The 27414-nt window shown below is 38.9% G+C and overlaps 1 protein-coding gene across 1 annotated transcript; it reads right to left on the bottom strand.

Moving 5' to 3' along the window:
* Positions 1 to 6929: 6929 nt before the first annotated feature.
* Positions 6930 to 26394, bottom strand: LOC140944001 (uncharacterized). The gene is made up of 16 exons (XM_073393107.1): positions 25493 to 26394; positions 23052 to 24402; positions 21324 to 21672; positions 19350 to 20370; positions 15470 to 16070; positions 14840 to 14885; positions 14453 to 14502; positions 14094 to 14183; positions 13596 to 13699; positions 12892 to 12967; positions 12714 to 12802; positions 12136 to 12249; positions 11606 to 11680; positions 10972 to 11024; positions 10006 to 10191; positions 6930 to 9361 (listed from the first exon to the last, which is right to left on the bottom strand). Exons 2-16 carry the CDS (start codon positions 24286 to 24288, stop codon positions 9250 to 9252), a joined length of 4203 nt encoding a protein of 1400 aa, XP_073249208.1. The 5' UTR covers positions 24289 to 24402; positions 25493 to 26394; the 3' UTR covers positions 6930 to 9249.
* Between the last annotated feature and the right edge of the window lie 1020 nt (positions 26395 to 27414).

The raw sequence follows: 27414 nt of genomic DNA, 5'->3' as shown, positions 1-27414 counted from the left end.
TGAACCTCCAATGATGGCTATATTGCAACCTCGTCCCCAGGGCTTTTCCACCCTTTTTTAAGGGAAAAGCCCTGGGGACGAGGTTGGGCTATATTGCTGTCTTTTCCTTGTAAAGCTTTGTGATGAAGCGGCTCAGGTTTGAGGGATTGATTTCGTGTGCCATTTCTTAAAAATTCGGCCTGCAGATATTGCTGAGATTTTAATGGGTTTCAAAAGCTTAAGAAGGATTTTCGTGTAGGAAATTCTGGAAGTACTTTTTCCGCGTGAGCGCATCTTTTACCAGGAAATATTCTCCTTATACAATGACTCGTGTTTTCTTTGAAATTAGCATCTGCGACTTCCAGTGTTGCTTTTCCGAAGTCGACTGCATCCTCTCTACCAAGTGATATTTAGCACTGTTGCTAATAAAACGGCAAGAAATGGGCACATAGTCATTTTTCTATTAGTGTCCTTTTAGTCGGCTAAGAAGATTTTGAATTGAACAAAAATCAGTGGTATAAAAAAGCCCCATTTACACGGCAGAAAATTTTTGGCGCGGCTTGGATGAAAGTGGTACGCGTACCAAAAAAAAATACTGATTACTCATTTACACGTTCTCTCTACTACCGCGCTAAACGATGTGAATTTATGATTTGGTACGGGTAAAAGGCTCAACATCTCGGCCAGCGTATTCGATTCTTGCCTAGTGCGCATGCTACTTCCTCTGTAAAAACATGGCGGACGAAAAGTTCTTAGAATTACCAATTCCCACAGCTGCATGTAGTCTACGCACAAGTAACAAAATGGGTGGTCATTGAATACTGGTGCGGTTATTGAATTATTGTGTGGTTATTCAACACACAGAACTAACGAAAAAGTATTTACCACTTAGTTAATGCTGCACATTTATATTAAAAAATTCTAACGTATTTGTGGCTATTTCCCCCGCAGCTGCACGTTGTCCACGCTCATCAATGAACTAACGTGAGGTCATTGAACTATTGTCGTGTTTATTGAACTTTTGGTTTATATTGAACTAACGAAAAAGCTCATCTGTACATGCTCTCCCACATTGGTGCTGACCAAAAGCACGAAGGCCCATCAGAGAAAAGTTAGCTCGGCACGGCTAATCGTTTACACTGCACACTTTATCCGAGCTGGGCTAGATTTTCACGATCGCGTACCAGTTTTATCCGTGCTCGGACTACCTCTCGACATGGTCCGAGCACGAGTGAAATTTTGGTCCGGCACGCATGGGGCAAAGTCGTTTACACGACTAAATCTATCCGTGCCGAGCCAATTTTTTTGGTACGCGTACTTTTTTCATCCGAGCCGTGCCAAAAATTTTCGGCCGTGTAAATGGGGCTTAAAGGTACACGCGGGCTAGAACACGACCAAGATTATTAATTCACTTGATGCTTTTCAAAATAATCAGGGGCACCCAACGACAATTTTTGGAAAATATCTGTTCAGAAGACGATTTGAGATCTAGAATTTTCGGAACATTTTTCCCCAAATTTCTTGCTTGTCTGCCTCTCCTAGGATTTTCGAACATCTAAAAAATGGTATAATTGCCCATTTTTGACGGATTTTTGCCCTAAAAAGGTCACCTACAATTTTCGGTAGCCTTTTTTCTGGCTGCAATTTTCGAATAGGTAAGTTTTGATCCCTATAATTTTCGAATCACTAGACTTTCAGCCAGGAAATCCGAACAGATGAAAAATTAATTTTTAGGGGATAAAAATATGTCTATATCTACCGTTTTAATACTAAAATACGTTTAACAATGCTACGTTTAAGTGGTTTTGAACTATATTCTCGTTGGGTGCCCCTGAATAATTACATCAAAGGTAAACAAGGCAGAACAGCAAAGCGCAAGTGCGAATTCATCGCAGCAAAACCAATAAGAAACGCAGAAGTGTACTAGCTCATTATTGTTAACCAGTAATTCAGGACGCGTTAGCAAGCTTATTGGTCAACAGAAACAATAGTTAATTATCTTAGAATAGAAGCTTGCGGATGTGGGAGCAATATTAAAAAAAACGTTTAACCATTCTTTAAAATATGGTTAGCTCTGGCGCCTTTCTAATGTTTTCCTTATAGCCTTGGATGTTTACGAGGCGTTAAAAAGAAAAGGTTGGGGCAGGTGGGAATATTTCCGCAAAACTGCCAGGAATTTATTCAAGAAAAAAATTAAATGAATAAAACCTATATTATAAGCTCGATTGAGCAGACAGCCACGGGTTTAAACCACAACAAGAACAACTTTAATAGCTGGCCACCTTATCGGGAACAGAATAACGTGGCCGTTATAGAGAATTTTTAAACAAGAGTCAATGTATGGATTTTTTTCTGTCGGAACGAAAAAAAGGGGCCGATGTAGAGAGGTGCGACTGTATTAGGAAACCCAATAGACCTTTTTAGCTTGCAGGTTTTATTGTATTTCCCAATTCAAACCACGCGACATTTTCCGGAGCCGCCGGGAATTTGCCTAATTTGGGTGGAAAGCGCAACACTTTCTGGGAAAACAAAACATACAAGCTAAAAAGGTCTGTTGATGCCATCTACTATAGAAATTTATCCATGCAGTGGATGGCATTAAGCAACTTTTCAACCACTGGGACCTGGGCTATGAATAGACGTTATCCTTTCATTGAATTTTCAGTAACAATTTCAAACTGACAATGAAAAGAGGGAACATAAAGCTAAGAAGATGCAGTATTCTAAGTATTCTCTTCCCGGCTGAACGGGCTTAAGCACTTGATCAGCATTAGTTGTCCCCCTCATAAACAGTTTTCTAAGACAGTGAAAAACAAAGCCTATGTTACAAATTCAGAGTACGGAGTTTGTTGTTGTTTTATAAGTCGATTATGTTCGACTACCAAATACAATAGTACTTGGTCCACATACCATGGTATTTATTCAATTAGCCGCCCTGGGCGCTTACCAAATTTTTGGACCTTGAGTGTGGGCGCTGAATCGAGGCTTGGCGCTTATTAAATTTTCACCATTTTCAGCAAGTGTGGTATGTTTATTTTGCAACAAAACAATAAAGCTAATAACAAAACGCGAAGAAGTAACAAAGCAAGGTTTCTGTAAAATATTTCGAAGAAAACCCCGTCTTTGGGGCCGAAGTCTCTTATTTAATAGTACTTGTTCAATTTCAATTTAAATCTCATTGTCACTGAAGTGGGTGTCTTTTTGTTAATAACTAACGCACCCCAAAAAATATCGAGATAATTTTTAGGGTATTTTCAACACGTAACATCCACTCCTGCTATTTTCTTCAACTTTCAAGTGAAACGTGACGGCCGTGAGTCAAACAGAGTGACCAATCTAAGACTAAAACACGGACTAAAAGAAAAGTAAAGTCCTTTCCTCCCCCCTCCCCCCCAAATGAAAAAATATAGCTTGTTGGGGAAAGGTTGAAAACGCGATTTTCTTACAGACTAGAAAAAATAATACAACCCCACCCCGCCCCCGCCCCCCAAAAAAGTCCAGTCCAGTCCAGTCCAGATTTTCCAACTGGCCACAGATTAGAGACAAGATCAAGGTCCATCTAGCGCGGTAAATCAAGGTGCTCGTCAGAGGTATTTCTCGCAGTTTCGCCGCTCGTGTCTTCGGCATGCGGCCGACGAAACGAAGCTCCCAGTCGCACCCGAGAATAAACCTCTGGTACCCAGGGTATCAGGGTAGCAGAACCATTAACTAGTTCTAATTAATTTCTCGGTTCAAGTTTCGGAAGCATTCCCGCCACCTGCCTCAACCTGTCGACCCTGTTTTAGTGTCGCCTCGTAACAACATGAAAACAACTGAAATACTAAGACAAACGTTATTAGAAAAGGCTAGAACTAACCATTATTGTAAGCTTGGCACAACTTTTTACTGCTCCCAAATCTGCAAGCCTCTATTCAAAGCTAAATAACTTAGCTTTATGTTGACCAATAAAGCCTGATAACGCGTCTTTAATTATTACTTAACGAATTGCTAAGCTACACTTCAGCGTTTCTTATTGGTTTTGCTGCGCTGAATTCACACTTGTAGTGTGCTCTTCTGCCTTGCTTACCTTTGATGATGTCATGAAAAACACCGTGGATATTCAGGTCAGATTAAATAACGTTAATCAGTCCTTTATCAGTCTTAATAGTTACTGTGAAACTCACAAAACCGTCAACACCAGAGATATTTATGGAATGTTGCGAGAAATAAGCCAACGAGTCGCGAGATAAGTAAACTGCAAACAGCAACGGCAATAATTAGTTTGCGATTTTGAACTTTGCTCGCGTATCCTGAACTTTATTGTGATTGGCCAGTACACAAAGAACATTCATGAAAGTTTTCAGGTGTTCACGGTCTTCTGAGTTTGAGAGTAATTAAATAACATGACTCTTTGAGTTTCAAGAGTCGTAAGTTCTGTCGGTACCTTTCATGCCAGTGAAGTCAGAGAAGGAGTATTCCCAAGCCAGGACAGAAATAAACTCCAGGCTCTAGGTGATCTATAGTACAGCTCGGGACTAACCTCCTTCGTGTAGCGGGTGTGTAGGTCTTCTAGCTTCTTGGTTCAGTGTTCTTTTACAGAACGGCATTTCTACCCGAAATTCATTTAAAAAGCTCAAGTTTCGAGCATAAGTCTCGGTAATGGAAAAATGACTGTGGGCATAATATTTCTTGCCATTTTCTTAGCGACATTGAAGATATCATTCGGTCGAGAGAGTGCGAGCGACTTGGGAGAAGCAACGTGGGAAGTCCACGATGGAAATTTTGCCCGAGAGAAGAGTCATCTTAAGAGGAGATTTCCAGCAGAGAAAAGATACACACAACTGAGAGAGTGCTTCAAGCAAGGATTACACCAAAATCCTATTAAGCTTTTGAAATTAAGTGACATATTGCCATTGAAATCACAGCAACGTCTTCTGCACAAGGAATTCTTAAGAAATGCCACACGAAACGTGGAGTTGTTCAATCAATCCCTCAAACTTGAGCGGCTTTATCACAAAGCTTTACAAGGAAAAGACATCAACATAGCCATCGTTGGAGGTTCAAATGCCGCAGGAGGGAATCTTGAGCAAGATGAAAAAAATATAAAAGGAATTTTTTATAACTTGTTTGCTACATGGTGGAACGCTACAATTGGGAAGTGGACAGGGTCTCATGCGATAATACACAACGTAGCAATAAGCAGTTTGGGAAGTTATTTATTTGCATTTTGCTATGAAACATTTTTACCCGTGGGAGTGGATGTTGATTTGTTTGTAGTGGAACAATCAGTAAATTTTCAAGCAGCCTACAAGTCTGCCCCACTGGAGACACTAATCAGGCAGATCCTTACGCACATGCCACGCTCAAATATTGTCTTTGTCAATTTTGTGTCCGGCTTAGGAAAAGACCCGAAAACCGAGGAATGTCTAAACCCAGATTGTACGAATCTTGAAGATTATGGACAGCTCGACGTTGCACATAGGTATAGAATTGTAACTTTCTGCGTAAAAGATTTGTTGTGTAAAATTGAAATTCCATATTCCATATTTTCGTTGAACCATGGAATGCAGAATCTGTATCGGGTCATGTTACTAGTAGATCTGTGATCATTGTTTTGCGGGCAGCCCAGCGCATTGGTGGTCAGGCCCTTATTTGGTTGGATAACGATAAAGAAAAGGCGATAAAAGTAGATAACATAGTCGAATTTGGTAATCATCTTTTCACAGTTGCACGTCGCGTTCGTCCAGGAAGTCACACCGTTAGCATACTTACGATCAGTGATGGGTTCTTTATTATAAGCGGATTACTTGTCGGTCCACCTGAATTTATTAAAAATGGAGCGATATAATAAACATGAATATCATAAGTTATGCTTTTAAAATTGTTTTGCAAGTATTTTAGTTTTATCAATATTCATGGTCAGACGATTATTCTGGATAGCTTTTGCGCGGCCATCAAAATTATAACGGATACGGTCTCTGTTCACACACAAGAACGGTTGTGGCGGCGCGATCTCTGTGGCGGAGCGAAGTTGCGTCGCGCCGATCTCAAAAGTGGAGCGTCACATATCGGATAGTTTTTGTGCCTCACTTTGGAGCAGGACTTGCGCCGTCCCGGGCCGTTTCTAGATACCTTTTCGTGGCGCACGAAAAATGTCTTGGAACCCCTAGCTCACTCGTACCTAGGCGCTTCTTGGGATCTTCTAGGCTAATCGCGGCGCGAGAACATGTGTAAAGCTTCAAAAACGATAAGGCACAAGGGACCCTTGGGCTGCCGACTACCGCAGAAATTCTCGAGAAGCTCCTGGGTACGAGTGTACGAGGCGGGAACGCCAAAGGCTCAGGCTGTAAGTAGACTATGACAAATGCAACTGACGAAGGAAGCCATTTAAGTTTCGGAAACCAGACTGGTCTTGCTAATAAAAAAATCAGTTCTTGACATAAATCTGTGGCCAACCACTGAAGATGAAAAACTTAAAGTGGTCGCCAAGCTTGTAAAACTCTACTCGCGTGATAAATACTGGAAGGAAAAGTCCCTTAAAGATGTTTACTGGAAAAATCCTTTGCTTTACTAACGTGACAACATATAGGAATGAAAGTCGATTGAAGATGTTACGTTTTATTTTTTATTAACCTTGTTATTTTGAAGGTACGGACGTGCGTAAGAGGGTATAGAAGTTCGGGCTTCGGCGACTTCAAGACGCGGTTCCGGCAGAGCATCCCCTCCTTCTGGATCAAATTAAGTTTCTGAGAAACTGCCCACCTACCCCTCCCCTAAGCCAACATTTTGCCCTAAGTGAGAAGTAAGTGTTAACGTTAGCTTAGGGGAGGGGTAGGCGGGCAGTTTCCCAGAAACCTAAATCAGTTGATCCCTTCTCACTTTAGAAGCCAAAAGGAAGTTCAGCTCCAAGGGTGTTTATTGGCAGGATTCTTTTTCTGAGATCTGAGTAAAATTCAACAGCACAAGAGACATGACCAATAAATACACGCTTTATTGAATATCTTAATTAAGCAAGAACAGAGTTCCTATAAAATAGAGCCATGAAGCTCATTATTTTTTACAATGAATAGTCTCTAAATTCAATTAGAATCCAGAGAGAATTGTAAATGTACACCACGAAAGATGCTTCATAACTTAAATTGCTTTCAATTTGCTGTACAAGCTATTTTGTGTCTATCCTCTCTCCAACATCGCCGATTCTATACACAACAATTCTATATACAAGGTAAACTACCAACGTCAAGTTTCAGCTACTGCGAGTTCTATGAGTAAACTTGTAAGGTTTAATCCGCTTCCAAGCCCTTTTTCATCCACATCCAAACGAGACCCAAAGAAAAAAAAAACAACTTGGAACAAACAGGACGCCAGTTTGGGCAGGTCATCTGGGATCAAATTAATTAAATTTTCTGTACAAAATATTTCGGCGACTTGTTTCTTCATAAATTAACTATTCATAATCCTGTCGGCATTTCAAACAGTACAGCAGTCTTGTTGAACCAAAACAAACTTTGTCCTCACTCAACACTTCTTAAAATATCTACATAAACTAACACCATCATTCTTACGATAAGGAAACATCTTTTTCCCCGCAACAAATGTTCACAAAGTGACTTCTTGAAACCACTTCTTATCGCAGGAAGAATTTGAAAAATAGCTCCCTTGCGTAATTACTCCATACTAAAACTGAACTTGCCGTCCAAACCATTCGCCACTTTAAAAACCAGACGGAAACTGGGGCGAGTTTACTTTCGCAAAGATTTTTGGCACTGTTCCTAGGGGAAATAATTAGCCAATAGCTGACCGGCGCTTTCCCAGAAACAAATGCGAGGCGCAATTCGGCTCCAGTTCCCTCCTCGTTTCTATAGTGGCAAATGCAGAATGAAAGGAAGTGGTCCCGAGCAAACGTTTAAATTATTCAAAAACGATTTCATTTGAACTATTTACAAAACTTTTCTTCTGTTGCACTGCAACAATCATTTCTACTTGTTTATAATTGAATATCCAAAGCAAAAAATAAAATGAACTGTTTTTTTTTTTAAATTTCCTAGCTTCTCCTTGAAACCTTATGCTCAGCTCTGTTACATGGTGAATTAGGGATATCTTTTAAAGTAATTGCCTTGTCAACACGCCATGTTTACAGTTGGTAAAACTGATAGGAGAAATCAGATTTAAATGCCCTGAAGGAGCTTGCAGTTGTGCTTAGGTTGAAAATACCCACTCATTCCCAGGAATACTTCTTTCCAGTTTCAACTCTACTTAAAAGCTTCAAAGAAGATGTTTATAACAGAATAACATGAATGCTGGCTTTGAAATGCTTCCTGTAAAATATTAGTTCTAGTAAAAAGCCTGGAAACAAGAAAACCTTTACCTCATTTTAAGGTTAAGCAGTGGCAATGATTACTCTAAACATTTCAGCCTACAGTTTGACCGAAATTTGCACCAAGCAAAGAGCTGCCTACAATTCAGGACAAGGCAAAGAAGCTGGAAGCTGGGGGAAGCAACTGTGAATAAATGTCACAAACTAACCTAAAATAACACTGGTTTCCTTCATAAAAATATCAATCTTTGTCTGGCACATTTGGAACCAAAACAACCATTCCCACATGCACCAGATAACTTAATTTACTATACATAATAAATACAAAAAGTAATCTTTGTAGGTTATTGCAGCCACAATATTAAGTTTGTCCTGCAAAATATTATCATTTCACTGCATCAAGACGCAAGACACAATGTGTAGTTCCAGGAAATATCCATACCTCCCCCGGTTCTAGACCTTCCACTCCCCGTCCCGAATTTCAACTCCATGGGGTGCCTGTCATACCCCCCTTACCCTTTTTCCATGTCAGCAGTTGTTGCCATTTACTAACTAAGCAATCTTACACAGAAAAAAAGACCTTCCGAGGCCACCCCCACCCTCTTGAAAATTACCTCCCTTTGGAACCGTCACTCCTCCTCTCAGAATTTCTGTTGCCCACTGTGGAAGGGGTACGGATATTTTTTGGAACTATACAATAGGGCAGTCTGTATACTAGAAACTGGTGCAGGGCACACCTAGGGGTAATTGTCAGAAAAAACTTGCAAACCACCCTCTTCTCTACCCTCATCACATTTAAAGCACAGAGATCTACTCAGGCTTGAGTGAAAAATTCCATTCCCACCAAGTGAGAAATAATCTAAACCAGATAAATTAAGAATAACTTAGATATAACTTACATAGACATAAATACTACTATACAGTCGAACTGTTCATTGTAACCATATTTCGTAAAAAAAGAAGCGACACTAGAGTCAATGACTTTTGGAGGAAGTCAACTTTGCAGCCATCTTGCTATCATCATCATCAGGTCTTTTCACATGGGTTTTCATGTGCGCTGACCGGCTTTTGATTTTGTGGAATATTCTGCAAATGAAGTAAGTACAGTGTGAAACTCAATAATCAAAGCAACAGATATCTGAATCAGATACCAATATCCATGTTCCTCTGTCCCCCCAACCCTAAAGATATTCCTCACTCTACCCAAACCAAGTAAAAAAAACGAAGTCAGACAGGTCTGGCTTTTGTTTCAATGAGGAAGAGCTGAGTCACACTAAAGTGAAACCTCTTCTTAAAGGAGCTGTGCCACGAAATTCAGCCAAATTAGGAAATTACAAAATGCCTGTTAAATTAAGAGAAACATAAAAATAACCGCTTTAAAAAAACTTTAAAGGAAGGTTAAAATAACATAACAGAAACAACAGATACCACGGATGGGCAAAACTGAAAAAGATTGAAACGCATTGAAATTAGGGATTTTGAAAACTGTTCAGCCTAACAGTTTTTCAAAGTTGATCCCTGCTGCTTGCAACTTCAGAAATAATGCTCAGGAGACATATTTGTTTGTCTCGGATCTCCAATTTTGTCATTTACCTGTAATTCTTTGCTTACTTTAAGTTCCATAGTGATTGAGGGCGTGTAATTGGCAAAATTAAACAAAATGAAATTGACTGCGTGACACAGCCCCTTTAACAGATTTAGATTCTGAGGCACAACAAGTGTAAACTCACCTGCCACACACTTTACAAGCGAACTCAGGCAATGGACCATCTTGGTTATTTAACTCAGACACGCTGGTTGCAGGAGCTGGTGAAGGAGACTTTCTCTTCCTCACAACATGTCCCGCACTCGATCCATTTGATGCTGCGACCGTTGTATTGCGATTCTTACGTCTTGGTTCTGACGGTTTCATGAAGCTGAGAAATAAAGTAAAAAACATAATCAATTCTCACTGAAAAGAAAAAAGTTAGGGAAAAAGTTCACAAACAAAAAGTCACCAACAGCTTAACAATAACATCCTCTAAGGGCTTTTGCTAAGATTGTTTTACGTGAGTATCAGAGTTGTGGAAGTGCTCTGGCCATGTTTTAGGTTATGCCCACAGATAGTATATGACCGTTCAGTTCGATTCACGATTATTCTTTGCTTCCAAGTTTCGATGTTGGTTCAATTTTTGCACACCTTTTCCAGGGTGCCCTTAGTGAGTTATCATATGTAAAATTGGAATCCAGAACGATTTAAATTGTGCGTTTATGATTGACGAGCAAAGACGATAGCATTTCGTGTGCCATTTTGTGTTGCCTGGTAAAAATGCTGTCCTTCAACCACCCCATGAGAATTTCCAAATAAGGCAAACTATGTGCGACACACACTTTGTCAGGTTCTCAAACATGGTGACGAACCAAGCGACTGTGAATCCTCCTGTCCCTGCTACTATTCTCAAATTGAGGGTTTAGGGTTGCATGTTGTTTACATTACGCATTATGTTATAAGAATTAAGAAACATTCACATAATCGAATCGAAATAAATCGAAATCGAATCGAACTGCAAGGAATATGAATCGTTACTCCTACCCACAGACTTCCACTTTTAAGTTTTGTATGTGCTAACTATTCAAGGGAAAATTTTTATGTATGTGCACTTTTCCTAAATGAAGTTAGTAACAACAATACAAAGTATGGAAATTCTGTTAGGTACCTTCCTCCATGAACACGTATGTGACCATTGAGAGCTTGTCTGGATACAAATTTCTGTAAAGAAACAAGAAAGTCAACTATGAATGAGAATCGAGAAAAAAGCAAAGCAAAATGAAAGGAAAAGAGTCACTGCAAGACAGGCTTCAAATCTGTTAAACAACAGATTGGGTGTTCTATATTTCACATATATACAGGAAAACTCACAGTAGGCAGACACTCAGCTAGCCTGTGTTGCAAAAGTCATCTAATCCTGATTAGTCATGTCTGCAAAGGGTGCTAAGATACTTGTTGTAGGCCCCCAATGGACTTAAATTAATTTTACTCAGGAAGTGTGTTTCGAATTTCCCTTCAACCTGATTGGCATATGGACAATGGCTTTTTAAACAGGTCAATCATGGCACGTACTCAAATCTTGATACACAGCTGAGTCCCAGAACATGGATTTCAGTGCTGTTTCGAAGATGGACTGAACCAGGGGTATAGATTTGTCTGTGGCTCAGGCTAACAGCTGGCAACTTACTAAGTTCATATGAGACATGCACACTTTTCACTGCAGGGATCAGCAATACCACTTGCACAAGCATCAGGTTTACTCGCTTTACAACAAATGATCTTAAAGAAACATCTCAACTTACAGCATTGCACTGAGGGAAATCGCACTCAAAAAAGGAGGGGTTACTGTTAGTTTCACTTGAGGTATCTTCATAGTCCTGATAAAAATACACAAGGCCCAAGTGTTAGCAGATAATACTTAACATTACTATCAAGTTCTCTTTCATCTACTACATCCATTCTGATTGGTCAAATTAGCTGCATGTATTTCACTGTACTACTTAATTCCAATGTTTGTTAATTTTGATCACAATTTGTGAAAGAAAACCTACTACAATACGAATGTTTTTGATGACTCAACAATTTTAGACACCAATCAAATCTTCCTGTGTTTAGGATTAGGCATGTATAAATCGTCAAAAGCCATTCCACTTAAACTGAAATCTTTCCCTCTTAACTGAAACCCAGAGCTATAAACCGTTTTTTCTTGGTCTGTACTGTAACTTATGGAACCTTGTTACTAAGTTAAGTTGGATTTATAGACCGCAAGAACCTAGTCTGTATCACAACTTCAGTATGAGGGTATATTCTTGTTTATCTGAGGTTAACTTACTTCATCAGAGTCTGAGTCAATGTAGCGAGTTCTTCCGCGGATAGCTTCAGGGTACGCAGCTTTCCATTGGTAATAAAACTCAATACAATCAAATATTGTTTTCTTGTCTCCAACCTGCAATGAAAAATACTAACAATAAGTGGAAGGTTACAATACTTTACACATACAAAGTCAATTGGGATTTTTCAACAGAGTCTTTGGGAACAGCATAAATCCCAGAGTACCATCTTGCAAAGCCATGAATTTACCAAAATATTTGTACCCCTACTTTAACTAACTAAAAATAAAATTAAAGTGTCTCAATTTAGAGAGAAAAGCGACAGAAATGCTGAACAATTTTCCTAGATAAAAGAATAATTACTCACAGAAAAGGTGCTAACACTAGATTAAGGAAGTGAATAGTCCAAAACTCAATCTTATGTTAGTTTTTTTAATATTCCACAGCTACTGCAGCTATTAAAGGATACATAACTTCCAAACTAAGTAAATGCCAGGTTGTTTTTTAAAAACGGATTTGACTGCATCAACAAGAATAAACTAGCCTCTTTGGAATGTTGTTACAACAACATCACACTTACATCCTTTTTAATTTCATTGAATTCTTTGCCCTTTGTTCTGAAGTTCTGCCTAAAAATCTGTCTTTCCTTTGATGCCCATCGAACTGATCCTGAAAACACACAAACAATATGTCAGAGACTGTATATTGCTACAAAAATAACATAATTTACCTCAAAGGCCAGTGGAAATGAACTTTACCTTCATAGTGATAATCATACATGGGGTCACCTTGTTGTGCAATATATTTCTGACATAGCAGCAATTTAACGGCCTCCTGTCAAGACATAAACACAGTTATTACAAAGAGTTCACATTCAGACATCAACATCGATCTCAAGGACATGAAAACTAAGAGTGTGTTCCTTTGGGATGACAGGGTTTTCAACAAGAGCCGGTGGCCGGCGAAATTCACCAGTTATTTCACGTAAACTTGCCGCCTACTTTTCTTTGCAAATTACCCCAGTTTAAATAGAGTATTCATGTACTGTAACTGAATAAAGAAGTCAAAATTAATGATGTCTCTGTTCTGTTCACACACTTAAATTTTTGCCCCATAGGCCAGAATACTGGAAATGCATCCTAAGAGGCCCAGATTTTAATTTTATTTCCAGAAACTCGCGCTCGCAAGTCACGCTTTTGCCGCAAGTTTTTTTCCTCTTCCACCTACTTCAAAGCCTTTGCCACCTTCTTAAAATCTTACTAAAACCTGTGGGATGATCCAGATCCTGATCAGGATCCAACATCAATCAGATCATGGAAAATCACATAAACCGATTAATCCTTTCCCAGGGTTGATTCATCAGTTCCTTTGATGTGCTAGGATCCAAGTGATCTCAGATCACTGATATTTATCTGGATCACCCTTAAACTTGATAAAGCATCACATCAAAATTTTAAATTACCTTCACATTTCCGTTTGCTCTATGCAAGATGTGTAAGGCATATTCTTTGTTTGATCCACCCCCTAATACAGCAACAGAGCAGGCCATCTCCAGGAAAGATTCAACTGAAATTTTAGAGGTTGTATTTTAGACAAATGACCAGGATAAGGTAGTCATATACTACATTTTATGCATGTAACACCACAGTAATTACAGGCTTCATGAACTGAAGATGTGCATGCATGGTTCCTTTGTCCAATGGCAAATTGTACTTTGCTTTCTTGAGGACAACTTTATAAACCATCTAATTTAATATTTTAACCCATTTTGGACCCAATCTTTCTTTCCAAATCTGATGCTTGCAACATGATAATTTTTACATCTTCTTATTTCTTTTTTTTAATGTTATTGCAACAGGCACTTACCCAGTGGCATTAATCAAAACTCAAAAAATTTAATCCTGCTCCATTATTACTTACACAATAAAAAGAAACGAAAGACTTAACCCAGCACACTCACTTTCTTCTCTTCTGGATCTCTTCTTTTCATCAACTGGTTTCCAAACTAAAGTTGCTTTGTGTTCATCATATTTTGCATCATCTTTATGGCCTTGGTAAGAAAAACCAAGATTGACATCAAATATCGTGAAAAGAACTTTAATTACTTTTGATAGTAACACAATCATTGTGTAAACTTCCACTGGCAAATTGAGCAACACTAATCATTAACTAAGGACAGTTTGAGGAGAGAGAGTATATTAGAGCCTGGGATGTTTGCAGGGACTTATTTGATAGAGTGGGAGGGACATTGGCTATTTTTGCACCTCACTGACAGACTAAAACTGTGATAATTTTCTAAAACTAACGTTGACAACTTACCAGCAAAAGGTGGTACTTCTGCTTGAAACTCACGACCAACATTGATTTTTCTGTTGAGAATGTAAATGGCAGTTCATTAATCTGAATGTTTTTAGAGTACCAGGCTCTCTGTTGACTTCAATCTTTACAAAATCAAATCAACGTCAAACTGTAAAAATGCATAAGTTGTCCACAATATGAAACAATCAAAACACTGTTCTTGAGTCACTGCATGTGGGCATTTTCTTCCTTGCAAGAATTGGTTTAGAGTTTTTTACCAAAAGGCAATACCACAAAGTATATTTTGTGATAATTTGATTATACGATCGGATATCTTCTGAGCTTGTAATGTATTTGGAAGAATTCTGTTCCTTTCTTTTTATCTAACAATAGATTAGCCACACTTACGGTTCAGGAAAAGGTAAAGCCTCTTCATCTCCTGTTAAATCAAAGCCTGAAAAATAAGGAAAGTCATTGGCATTACAGCATTCCACTTGAAAGAGAGAAAAAAAAATCACATAAAGTAGAACCTAAGAAAAAGGACGCAAAAAGTCTTCTTATTTGAGGGACTAATCCTTGGTTATCCAACTTGAGATTTCTGCCATCAGATATAAAAGGTGCATTTCATATGTAATAAAAAGATCAAAAGCTAATGTACCAAAGCTTTTACTTCTAAAATTCAGCTACAGTAAAACCTACAAGAGTAAAAGCAACCAGTCATTATTTTCAAATAATATTGTTTTTGTTGGAGCTCTCCATGTTTGCTCCATGAACTATGCCACTTAGAGTTTACAAAATAATTTTTAGTGACAGCCCAGCATTGTTTGCATTGCAACCAAAAAAATGTTCCAATGACTTTTCTTTGAATAGACAGATGCATTTTTAATACAGCTGTTCTCAAAAGAGGAACCCTGTGCATAGTTTCACTTTTGTAATCGTTAACCTCCCATTAAGTGACCGTTAAATCTTGGCATTTAGGCTGATTACTCCTACAAAGTTCACTTGTATTTAACAAATGTACGTAAAATGATGTCTTACTTTTGTGGCTGTGACTGCTGAGTAGCTGAAGCCTGCTAGGAGTTGTGGGCACTTGAATGGATGGGCCCAATCGTGGGGTTATATTTCCGATAGAATATATACTGCGTGGGCTCAACATGGGTGGAGGTGTGTAAGGTGGCGAGCATGGTCTGCTGCGGCCCATTGGTGAGTTTGGTCGATTTGAATAGTAGGTAGTACTGGCTGATGGTGGGATCGTCAAGGGTTCAGGTCGTGGCCTCTGCTTACGTCGTGGGGTGACTATCTCTGCAGGATTTCTGAAAAGCCCTTCTCTCGCTTTTTCCTGTGAATTATTATTGTCTTCAAGTTTAATCTGACCATGCAGTGCTCCATTAATGCCTTCTCTTTCGCCAGCACTTACTTCCGACAATCGTTGTCTTTTTTCAGGTGGTTCACTGTTAGTATCCAGTTTTCCAGGACGGAACTGTGTTCCACGTGATACTGTGTCCAAATGATTTGACTCAGCATTGCTGTTTGCCAGCCCATTACTATCTGGTACTGTGGCATGACCATAACTTGACGATTTGCTGTTACCCATTGATGTTGCCGAATTGTAAGCATTTGTTGTTTCATCATAGCGAACCTAGGGAATTTAAAATGAAATAAGTTACACTGACAATAATTATTGATGTAGAGGCTATCTATACAAGACACTTACCAAACTATGTGCCTAATGAAAAATATTAATTTCTCAGGCTAAAATTTGACCCTGGGTTTGTACAACTGCACAAACATATTTACATCAGTGAGACATTTAATACTAGTGATAGGCAAGGGCTATTCAAACTACCACCATCAATCACTTTCAAAACTAAGAAATGTCACAATTTCATTGAAAAAAAAAAAGCAATAACAAAATGAACAAAAAACAAAGCTTTAGTTACACAATGATCAATAAATCGAATATTTTAACAGGATAATCTATCAGTATGATAGAGCCATTGTGATTATGATCCTATATATTCTGCATCAGTCTTTTTCATGATAATTTCATTGTTGTATTATTATGGTGCGTTGTGCTGGTTGCATGTTGGGTATTGACCTTGTGTGCTTAAGAGCATTAGGTAAGTATTCACTGAGATCTTGATATAAGCAGTCCTTATTTATATTCAGTGATATGAGCCAACTGTGTTACTGACGACGTCAAAGTATTCATAGAGCTTGCCAGGACTTTTTTCCAAAAGCATATGTTGGTGGTGATGGTGAACATGTTGAATTATGCTGAGGTGCACATTTAATTTTTATTTTGTTTTAGGGGATGGTAATGTACAAGAATGAGTTTGAAACAAAAGAAAACAAAATATGAGCCACAACGAAAATAAAACTACAGTATATTATGCAATGGTACTGGGCCCAGATAAAAATTATTTTGTGTAATTCTGGTTTAATCTGTAGAAAAAGTTATGTTGCTGTTGTTGCATTGAAGCCACTAAAAACAATGCTTTAAGATAACCTTCACTAGATCAAGTAGACATTTCAACCAACATTACCCATTTTCAAGGAACTGTTAGCACAAAAATAAAAAAAATCTTATTTCCACCAAATATACAAATTTGAGCAAAAAAGGTGTTAAGAAACTTAAAATATTATTTTTGAAACCATTAATTTTTCTTTAAGCTCAAACCTTACAAAATTTTACCTTTTATATGCTGTTTTCACTTACTATAGATTGTGTGATGGTAATGCAACATGCAATAAATTAAAATAAATTCTCCTCTTTCCTGACAATGAAAATTTTTCCTTGGAGATGCTAAACAGCAGTAAAAATTATGCTTTATTAAAACAGAGAGCACACACAGGGACAGGTAAACTTGATCAAGACCATAAAGGAAATACTAAAAATATCAAAGATACAATGAATGTAATCAAAATTAAAGGATCACCTACTCTGGAGCAAAATTTAGAGATGATAAAAAAAGATATGAAATTATCAGATGTCTTGAACCTTTTCTTTACAAAAAGATTATCAACAGAGGCCCTTACAGTCAAAGACTAAAGCCCTGAGCCAATACAGCGAGTCACCCTGGATTGAATCAGCTTGTTATATCTTAGTTGAGCATTAGCTAGCCTCAGAGGTATATAAACTTGCTTGAGAGAAGAATAAAATACATGCCTTAACCATTTTGCTCCACAAAAAGCACTAAGCTTGGTAGAATTCCACTTGGGCAGAGTTGAAATAGCAGTTTATGATTGAATTCCATTTGGTTTAAGAGGACACAAGTCCTTGCAGAATCTGTCTACAATGATGGGGTTGAAACACTACAACAGCTCATGAATGACGTGCCACACTTCAAGCAAAAACAACAGGACCGAGAAAGTTGATCACATGACCACAACAAGGAAAAGGAAATTTAATTTTGGTTCTGGCAAAAACTAATGCAAATTTACTAGCTTTGAATGAACCACAGAAGACAACCACAAGTCAATCATGTGTCAAGTCAAACAACACTGAACCAATCAGAGACAGGAAGACAGTGTTAGTCACAGGTGATAAGAATAACCAACGAAACAGCTGGCTGCCTAGAAACAACTGAATTTCTCATGAATATTTATCATGTTAAGCTTTATAATATTTGGCTTTCAAATTCAAACCCTTCTGTTTGCAGAATAACAATTGGATATTGGTCCACCTCTTCAAAAATATTCAAAAGTTTGCCACTAGCTTAGATGGCCTGAGAAGTGACGCAAAGGCCACTAACTTTAGATACTGACGCAGTATTTAAGGTTACTATTGGCTGAAATTCATTCAATTTAAACCTGAAGTACTACACATAAAATATTCATCTTGATCTGTACGTGAAGGCAGCCAAGTGAGGAAAGGACAGGTCTGCACAAACTCTGCTTCACAAAAAGCAAACATGATTATCTGAGATTGCATTGATACTATGACCCATAATGAATAAAAATCTGACAACCTTAGAAAAAAACATTTTGTGGAATTAAAAGCAGGTTCAGTTCTAAAAGAAAGCAAAAGGTAAATTTTGAATACATTTCTTTCAAAAAGTATTAGTTTAAAATGTACAATAAATGAGCCACATTCTACATAAGAGTAATCTATTCTATGAAAACCTTTCAACTTTATAAACCACATACCACAATGCACCAACATTGGCATAAGTCCAGATTACCAAAATTCTACCAATTTGCTTATTTGTAAAGATCACATGTATGTTTGGTGGTCTTGATGATATTCCACCACTAGCTCCACAAGTTTTCCTCTAAAATTTGAATATTAATTTTATAGCCGAAAACAAAGCAATATTCTGTCACCAAATAATAAAACTGAGATCACTCTAAAATTAGAACTAAACATGACGCAAATAGATTTACCCCGCTGACCCCTGTATCCACCTAGGTACCCTTTCAGCAAATCAAAGAATTAATGATTTTTTAAAATGAAAATGCTGCTCTAACTTTTGAGTCTGTAGATGAAATAACAAGATGTTGCCAAGGAAACAGGTGACTTTGTTCCCTAAAATTTAAATTATGCTTAACAGTTTTTAATAAAAAAATTGTGAGTTTGTGACATGTGTCCAGGGAACTATGGTCTTTTTTTAATGAGGACAATAGATTATTTTTTTATGTACATGCCAATGCAGACTTGGGATTTGTACTTAATATGCACAATAAGCATTTTCTCGGGCTCCCATGAGAAATAGTCTTTGGTGCTATTACAGATAACTTATTATATCTACAGCCCCTGAAAAATGTAAAAAATGAATGCGATATTGTTAAAATTATTCTAGTGCAAGGTTTTTCGTCCACTGAAAATTGAAATTACTCAATTTTCTGATGGATTCTGTCTTAAGTTTTTTTTAAAGTCCTTTGGCCTGAAGTTATTAACTATAACAACAAAACTAACCTGTTGCCACTGTGTGCCTTGAGGGTGGGCTCCATAATAACTCTCTCCTGCATATCTAAAATGACCCATTTCTTTAGCAGTTGCCACAGCAACAGCAGTAGGGTCAGTTGGTGTCCCTGTGGCCCTTCCAACTTGATGTTGTCTGAGATAAGCTAACTGCATGGCATCAGTTGGACGATTATTCTCTTGAGAGGGCGATGGCTTTAACTGTGATGAACCCCCGACTGTTTTTGTCACTTCAGGGGTGTCTGAATCACTCATCATCCGCTGCCGAGGCTCGCTGACAAGACCAGTGACAGGCACCTGATAAACTGATGGGAATACAGAATGATATTGATACACAAAGCGTGGATTCTGGGCATACATTGTGGGATACCACTGTTGCTCTGAGGTGCCGTAAGGGTGGTACACCATATAAGGCTGCTGCTGAAATCGTTCTGGCCACATATCACCTGGGTTTCGTCCTACCTGTTGTGTCTTAAACCTATCCGCAGCCTGTTTGAGCAAGTCACCAGCTAAGACGGGCTTTGGTGCGTCAGTTGACTTTTCTGGTACACTTTGTTCCCCAGAATTGCCAACAACCTCTTCAGATGCAGTTGAACTGAAGCTATCACTATTGCGCTCTCTCAGTGGATTCAAGGCAGGTCCTTCTAAGGGTAAATTAGTTGGCCTCTCACGAGCGACACCAGGATCATGTGTGCTTCCAGGTGTGGATCTTCCCGAGCTACGGCCGCTGTCGTAACCACTGGCATGAAGGTGGTCAGTTCTGTCTTTAAGTGATCTACCCTTGACCAATTTTGTCAAATTTCTAGGTGAGTCTGCTCGCTCAACATTTGCAACAGTTGGTTTATCACTGCATGGACTTACTGCTCCATGGGTCCTGGAGTCGCTCATTCCATTAGCAGTGTGATGATTCTCAAGATGTCGACGCAAGGAACGCATGTCACAATAACTCTTATCACAGTCACTAAAGTTGCATTCATATGGCTTTTTGTCACGGTGGGTCACCATATGGCCATTCCTGGAAACAAGAATAAAAGTTAAATTGAACTCAGTTTACTCATTCTTTGTACAATAATACAATTATTATAAAGAGTTCCATAAATTGGTCAATATATATATTTTTTATTATTGAGTTGGTGAAAAAGGGGTTAATAATTTACTAACATCACCCAGTGCTGGGCATGCGTAACTTTCATAATGCCTGGTTTCCGCAGCAACACAAGCATATCTAAATTTCAGCACGACTTAAGGCTGTTAGTGAAAATGATGTTCTAGAAGGAACCACACACCACATTACTGTACAATCATTTTTTGGATCCTTTTAAGGCATGTTGTGTTTGTATACAGCAAAATGTCTGGTATTTTAATAAGCTTGTTTGTTTGATTCAGCCTGTTATTTCCACATGTTTTGTTTCATGAAAAGAGTAAATTAGTACATCTTCATAATCTGCACATTATTTCACCCTAATTTATCAATCTGCTCTTAGTGGCCTTCAGCGTCTTGTCTTAAAAGAGAGCATAATACCCTCCACTAAGACTCCTTCTACTTCAAATCCTACACAATGATAAGTCAAATATTGAACTTTGCAGGTTGCAAAACAACATCCAAGGCTGTGCTTTATTAGCAACATTTTGTGCCTCCAGGTGCCTCACTTATGTCTTTGGAAATTGTCTGAAAAAGCTTTTGCTCAAAATTTAATCACTGAGTATCCTAGTTTTGAAGGTCAAGGGTTTAAAAGCTTCCTATGTTTCTTTATTCGGATCACAAGCTCGAAAAATCTATGAACAGAAAAGCCTCTTGACTAGTGAACCTTTCCAAAGGAACTCTAAAATTTTCTTCTTAAGATATATAAGAAAACCAATTTTGTAACCACTATTTTTTTTTTTTTATGCTAGGGCTGTTTAATCAGGAATTTACAATTTTAGTTTCAGCATAAAAGATAGATTGCAGTGATGACCATATTCACTTACAAATGATCCTGGCGCTTGAATCCTTTCCCACAAGTACCACAAACATATTTTCTTTCATCACTATGTGTAAGTTTATGTTTTGCAAGAGCACTGGATGAACCAAATGTTTTTCCACATTGTTCACACTTAATTTCTGGTTTGCTAGTTCCAGACGCTGGCTTGGGCTTTCCCTTCAATTTTGCCTGCACCCCTCTTTTGCCATCGCCATCCTCTGCCACAGTAACTGGAGCTGGACTGCCACTTTCACTTTTAACAGCTGGGGAATTTGTCAATCTCTTTTCCTCCAAGCTTGATGCTGGAGACACAACAGAGGTGTGATGCACAGGGCTTGCGTAAGGCTTGGAAGCATCTGTGGAATTCAAAACATGAAAATCACAAGCTCAGTTTCACCACATTGCATGCATCATTCAGACGTTTTGGTTGTTTCGCATGTCAGACGGACCAATAATATTCCATGGCTCTGCATGAGGCTAGAAACATATATACATAGGAAAAATATTAAGTGAATCCAGCATGTTCATTACTTAAACAAGGGCCAATCACAGACTGGATCCTTCACTGGAAATTAAAAAACCTGATCTAATCTGATCATATCAAATTACACATTTCTGCTTTCAGAAAATGCCAAATTCCTTTTAGCTGTTGTTTGCCCTTGGACAAGTAAGGTCAACAACTCTCCACTAACATGAAATTCACAATTTATCACTCTGGCTGATCGAAATGCTTTTAACTTTTAAGTGAAAATTGAGTCAACCATGCATGCCAGGATTTTTCAAACAACATGCAATGAACAAAATAATAATTTGTCTGACAACTGTGCTCAGACATCAGACCAAACTTAAAACATATAGAATGTTTACAATACAAATTCTATATCTACACAATCCGATCCAAAAAACACTTTTTTAAAAAAACCGGAATTTATAGTTGTAAACAAATTTATTGAAAATTTCAGAGCATCTGTTCCTCCATTTGTGGTAAAACATGCATATGACCTCTTCAAATTAAAGATTTATCTTGAAAACAACAAATCAGTGGGCAAAGAAGTCAAACAGGAATATGTCTAAACTTATATTGACACATGCAATTTACTCACTAAAATTAACCAAGAAAGTTAATGTACCATATACCTTTAATAAAAACCATGTATAAAACAATGATTTTCTGTTCAAAGTGGGAGAAAAAACTTTCCAAAATTTAATATTGAACTTACTTGCAAACAAATGTTTCAAGTTTTCTCCTAGCATTGCATGCAGAGATGAGGTCAAAAAAGCCACTTATGGATAAAAATCTTACAAACAGCAGGTCTAGTCTTGCCAAAAATACTTGCAAAACACTATTGGTGGTAATTTCTTAGATCATATCCTCGTAGGAAATTGCTTTACATTTTTTCCAAACATTGCATGCAGAGATGGGCGAAAACAGGAGCCAAAATATCAAATTCGAGCTCATAGCTGTCAAAATATTTAAACAATACAAATGTGAATACTATTGTGGGAAATAAAAACTTGCAAATTCTCTTAAGGGAATACCAGAACAATAAAGAAGGGAGGCCCGGATTTACACCTGTCATGATTACTCCACTTTGTATTGAAAAGAAGGATTTTCGTCATAAAGGATAGTTATATTGGATAGCCGAGTTCAATATAGGTCAGAAATAATATCTAATATTGGAACACTCTAATTTGATCACTAGCCATAATTACCACAAGCACACTTGACGCTTACTTAGCAGCTTTTCTTGGCTTCGCTGGTGTGCATGATCATTGTTAGCACCAGAGGAAGCGGTTGGCTGAGCTTGTGGTTGACTACTTGTTGTCTCGGCTGGGATATTGCTCATGGGTACAAACTGTTGTTGAAGTGACGTAAAATTCTCATAATGGCTTTGATCCCCTCCTACAGGAATACCCTGGTAAAAGACGGGTCCAATTCCGGGGACCATGGCATAACCCCCATGCATTAGGCGTCTGTCAACATACTGAATGCCGGAAGCAGCTGAACCATGCTGCAAATTCCCATATCGCTCGCTTGTGTTCACATTACTTGCAACTGGGACTTGCTGCTCGGGTCTTCCTGCCACGTAATCCAAGTGCTGCTGCAGGTGTAGGCGTTTCACCTCGTTCGAGTTTGCTTGTGCAAAATGATCTCTCTGCAACATGTTGTTTGCATTCCCGGCGGATGCACCGCCTGGCATAGCGACCATATGTGAGTATCCAGCAGGCATGTAATAAATTGGCACAGCTTTTGCTTCACCGTGTATCCCTCGCACAAGTTTAGCATTTCCTTTGTCTTGCAATTTGCGAAGTTCCTCGTGGCTCACATCATAATTATAATAGATCGCACGCGAGTGACCGTGCAAGCTCGCTACATTTTCCTCGCTTGCCTCAATACCAGAAATATTCTCATTGCAGCGAAGTGAATCATTCGTGTTTACTTTGCTCGTATCTTGTGATTCGTTGTCAGAGTCTGACTCAATTTCCTCTTGTTCCTTTGATCGCTTGATAATAACACTGGCGCGATCCCCAGATTCAAAATTTTGGCCAGACGGCAAACTTTCTTTTAGTTGTTGTTCTTTCAGAAGCGAGGAATGGGCTGGGCTTGTCGCCGGATTTCCGTAATTTAGGTGAATCCAGTGAGGTCTAGAAATGTCGACCTTATCGTAAACATGACGACCTTCAACACGACGTGCTGAATCGTCACCGTTCTTCCTTGTACGACCATCCTCGCTTAGCGTGTTGTTTTTAAGCCCCTCGCCTCCACTCGCGTTAACTTGAGCTATTTCATCCTCGTTCATAATTTTGTCCTCTATATTTGCTGTCTCGGCAAGTCGCGAGGGTTCACTTTCCATTGGCTTTTTGATTAGCAATCTGCTTGGATCCTCGTCGGGGTTTTCGACGTAAAGAGAGGGTGCAGGCTCCTCGGGGCTCACACAAGGGCTACCACAAGGAAATGTCTCAAAAGACATAACGAAAAGGCAAAAACTGCACCAGATCTACTTTTCTCGATGCTGTGCACGAGCCCCAAGGCAAAGGCGCTCTTGCCTACGTAGAGGCGGTAATTCACTCTTCGTAACGCCAAGCTGAAAGAAAGCAAATTGGAAGATCAATAAAACACAAGCTGAAACACGATCATCAGAAATTAAAACTGAAACCCTGACCATGTTGAAACAAGAATTTCCTCAGAAAAATGGTCAAACAACCTTTCGTTTAGTCAACCAAAAAAGTGATCTGCACGATTGGAGAATCGCTAACCACACTAAACTTGATGCCTGCAGACAGCCCCAACAAATTACATTCAAAGAATTGTGTACTGACTGCTGTTTGACCCCCTGCACGATACGACACGTTCGCAACACGATTTTGAGTCCTCGTGACGGACAACAACATCCTTAAAAACTAGTATGATGGGATTACATCTGAACTGAAAAGCACCTCACAGAAAACAAGAAGGAATAAAGTTGCGATAAATCCGGGAACGCCGGACAGGCAGTGTGTGTATCACGAGACAATGCGAGGTTAAACGTTGTAGTGGTCATCGCTGGATAAACCTTGCTTCATGCCTGAACAGCTTTCGATAAAAGTCTTTCATTCTCCAGGTAGAAATAAAAGGTAACAGACCTTAAAAGAAGAAACCAGGCATAACTACTGCAACAGGAAAAAGAACCATTTGGTATGCCTACGCAACGCACCAGGTTCTCACTTTACTAGAACGGAAATTAAAATTTCAGCCATGCAAAAGCGAAATAAGGAAACAGCTCTTCGTTTCAGGGTCGTAACACCGAGTAAAACCCCACTCTCCAAAATCTGTTACTTACTAATGCGATGTTTCGAGACAGAGTGAGCTGTTGCTTAGAGAAAAAACCTTTTTAACACCGACGGCTAAAAATGTGGCGTGCGTTAATGCAAATGCAGTTAGCTCTTCCTGAATGATCAATAAACCCTAAACTTGCAGCTTTCTAACAAACAAAATGCGTGCACTAGAGCCAATCGAGAACACGTTTCCCCAATAAGTCAAACGAAAACCTTTCTAGGAAAAGAAATTGTTCAGGCAATCAACAGCAGAGGTTCCAAAGTAAACAAGGCATACGTTACACGTAGCGAGACCAAATGACGACACAAACTGAAAACCAACTTCTCCACGCGTTCGAACTGAAAACGACAATTACTCACCGGAAATTCACGAACTCCGCTATATTCTACATTCGATGAGAAGAGAAACACCTTGGATTGATCCCTATAGCCGTCGATCACAGTCTTGCCGATAAAAAGATGTATGAGATACGTACTTTTTTCCTTCAACAGTCGTGTATTGCAGTTTCCAGCTTTTGCTATCCGTCGACCGGGGGCCTTTCACAACTGTCCATTCAACTACGTCATACATTCAATACAATTACTTCCCGCCCACGGACCAATCAGGGTTGCCTTAGAGATCCCTTGGGAATGGGTGGGCAGCAAACCATGAGTCAGATTTCAGTGAAATATAAACAATGTGATTCCGCGCCAAATCTGCCTGAACTCCGTTACAAGGTGAATGACATAAACATTGCGTGTGTTGCATGTGATAAAAGCAAGTGACGAACATAATTTTGCAGAAATGCACCTGACTTCTAGCTAAAACAATTGGCAATGGAGATGTTGTTCGTGAAAAGTGAATATCTATTCTGCATTTAAAACACTGAGCTTTCGCTTTCTGAGCAAAAGGAAATGTTGGGCGCTTTCGTTAGCAACGGAAGTTGTACGTCATTACCTTTCCCAGAGAATTCGAAAAGCAAATACGTAATTTGACACACACCAAGAGATTTGACCTTTCAGCATCACTGAAGGAATCGTGCAGACATGCACCTGGAAATCGACCTTTTCATGGACTTTCTCCAGAAATCGAGAACTCCTTGAGTTTATTTTACGCATAAAACAGGTATCGGAGATGTGTTAGAGCATAACTGAGCCCTTTAACTAGCAAATTCACTTGGATACTGTGCGATTCGCTATTATATAGTGCATAGCAACATGAAATACCATATCAAAATATTAACCACTTAAGGACAAACTATAAAAGGATGTGGATCTAGGCTTGACTAATCTTCCGCTTCGGCTGCAGTTACATCACTGTTTATTTTCGATTACGAATTCTAGAACGTGCCTCGATGAAGTTAGGTCGACCTCCTAAGCAGATCGAATATGGACAAATGCGATGATAATACAAACAATAGTTACCAGCTGTGTGATCCGAGTGTTTTAAACTGGTACCTGATAAAAATGAGCTAAAATTGCAAGACAGGGCTCAATCGGGTCTATGGCCATGCACAACGCATGAATTTTGAAACGAAGCCAACTTTATGGGTGCAAATATTATTAATTACCATAGCGTGATCGAAAATACCTCGTTCAAAAGTGCTGAAACTGCATGTCAGCTCTAATATAAAGGAAAACGAAATGGGGGGGCTGCGAGGGGCTTTTCTTCGTTGAACTGAACAATGTGCGGAACTTGTAAGATTCCCAGCTTTCTAATGTCGTCATTTTCATTTTTGCTGTAATGCTAATGTTCAAGAACAAAGAATTTTCTTCGATCGGAGCACGGAGCACTTTAATTCCATCCGCAGCACGGAGCAATCTGTCCAATATAAATTCACGTTAATGGACTCCCATAAAAGTTTTTATCGAAATGTTTACTTTTTTGCCATCCAAGGTAAACAAGAAGAAAAAAAAAATTGTTTAGAAGTGTTCCTCGATCGTTTAGTCTTTTAGATATCGTGGAATGCGATCGTTACTTGTGGTTTTCGCGCGGGACACCTGTTGCACTATTTTGCTGCTGGGGCTGCAGACAAAAGAACGGATATAAATAAAATCTCCCGAGACTTTAAAGCAGCAACTTTTTCACAGATCAATTAGTCGATTTGCTGATTGATCCACGCGCCCATTGTTTTAGCTCTTCGCTTCGGGAATGCAAATTTGTGCTTGAAATTCAACCACGTGCTGCAATTCAGGGCAGCCAGCCAGCCTCTTTTGGTTAAACTTATTTTCGTATTTTTAGGTGCGATCAGAGTAAAACTCCCCCGGCCAGAGGATTTGTAACAGATATTTTTAAAAATACT

Source organism: Porites lutea, chromosome 7 (assembly GCF_958299795.1).
Source record: "Porites lutea chromosome 7, jaPorLute2.1, whole genome shotgun sequence".
Lineage (NCBI taxonomy): Eukaryota > Metazoa > Cnidaria > Anthozoa > Scleractinia > Poritidae > Porites > Porites lutea.
The sequence above is the reverse complement of the archived record's forward strand: the minus strand, read 5'-3'. Positions and strand labels throughout refer to the sequence as shown.